This window comes from Pteropus alecto, unplaced genomic scaffold, assembly GCF_000325575.1.
Source record: "Pteropus alecto unplaced genomic scaffold, ASM32557v1 scaffold213, whole genome shotgun sequence".
In the NCBI taxonomy this organism is placed as follows: domain Eukaryota; kingdom Metazoa; phylum Chordata; class Mammalia; order Chiroptera; family Pteropodidae; genus Pteropus; species Pteropus alecto.
In genome coordinates this window covers 3,862,365-3,863,071 of record NW_006434829.1, presented here as the reverse complement: position 1 = coordinate 3,863,071, position 707 = coordinate 3,862,365, and the positions used below count along the sequence as shown (strand labels likewise).

The 707-nt window shown below is 60.8% G+C and overlaps 1 protein-coding gene across 1 annotated transcript in view; it reads left to right on the top strand.

Moving 5' to 3' along the window:
• Window positions 1-411: 411 nt before the first annotated feature.
• ATP6V0A2 (ATPase H+ transporting V0 subunit a2) overlaps window positions 412-707 on the top strand; it is a 29,736-nt gene continuing 29,440 nt past the window's right edge. Inside the window, exon 1 of the mRNA XM_025045525.1 lies at window positions 412-459. Coding sequence (XP_024901293.1) covers window positions 427-459 — 33 coding nt within the window. The 5' untranslated portion in view covers window positions 412-426. The remainder of the gene's footprint in view (window positions 460-707) is intronic.

Sequence of the window (707 nt, the reverse complement as noted above, 5' to 3'; positions counted from 1 at the left end):
TCCCTACAGGTCAGGGACAGCTCCTCAGAGGAGGGGACATTTGAGTCGAGACCTGAAAGAACCAGCTTTGAAAAGGTCTGGGAGAGAGAGAGGGGTCGGCAAGTTCCAGTACACCGCCCTGGAAAGAAGGCAGGTGCAAAGGGGGCCCCGGCCAGGCGGTGGGGGAGAGAGCAGAGGCCACACGCCGTGGGCTCGTGCTGGCCAAGGTCAGAAGTTTGGCTTTTATTCGCAACGCAGTGGGAGAAGCTCGCGGATTTAAAGTAGGTTTTCGTCTTGTGTTAGAAATCACCGAGCAGGACCCGAGAGGAGAGCAAGCGGCAGGAGCCGGCCGTGGACACCACGCGTCACCGGTGTGCTCCGCTCGAAGGAAACGTCCTGAACAGGGACTCCTACAGACATTCGCTGAGTGGCTGTCCGGAGCCGCGAATGGGAAGGGGATCGGCTGCAACTGAGCAGGAGGTCAGGGTTGACAGAAACGCCCTAAAATTGATCTTGAAGGCGGCACAACGACCTGTTACTTTAGTGAAAATCCCAAAAGCACGTAGTCTCGTCCGGCGAACTTCGTGGCCCTAACTGGCAGGGCGAGCGACTGTTCTCGCCTGCATCGCGGGGTTGGAGCCGGTTGACCTGGCCGCGACCACCGCCACTTGGGGAGCCATTGGTTGGCCGCGGGGGCCGAGGCCGGAACTGGCTGCGGCGGGGGGCGG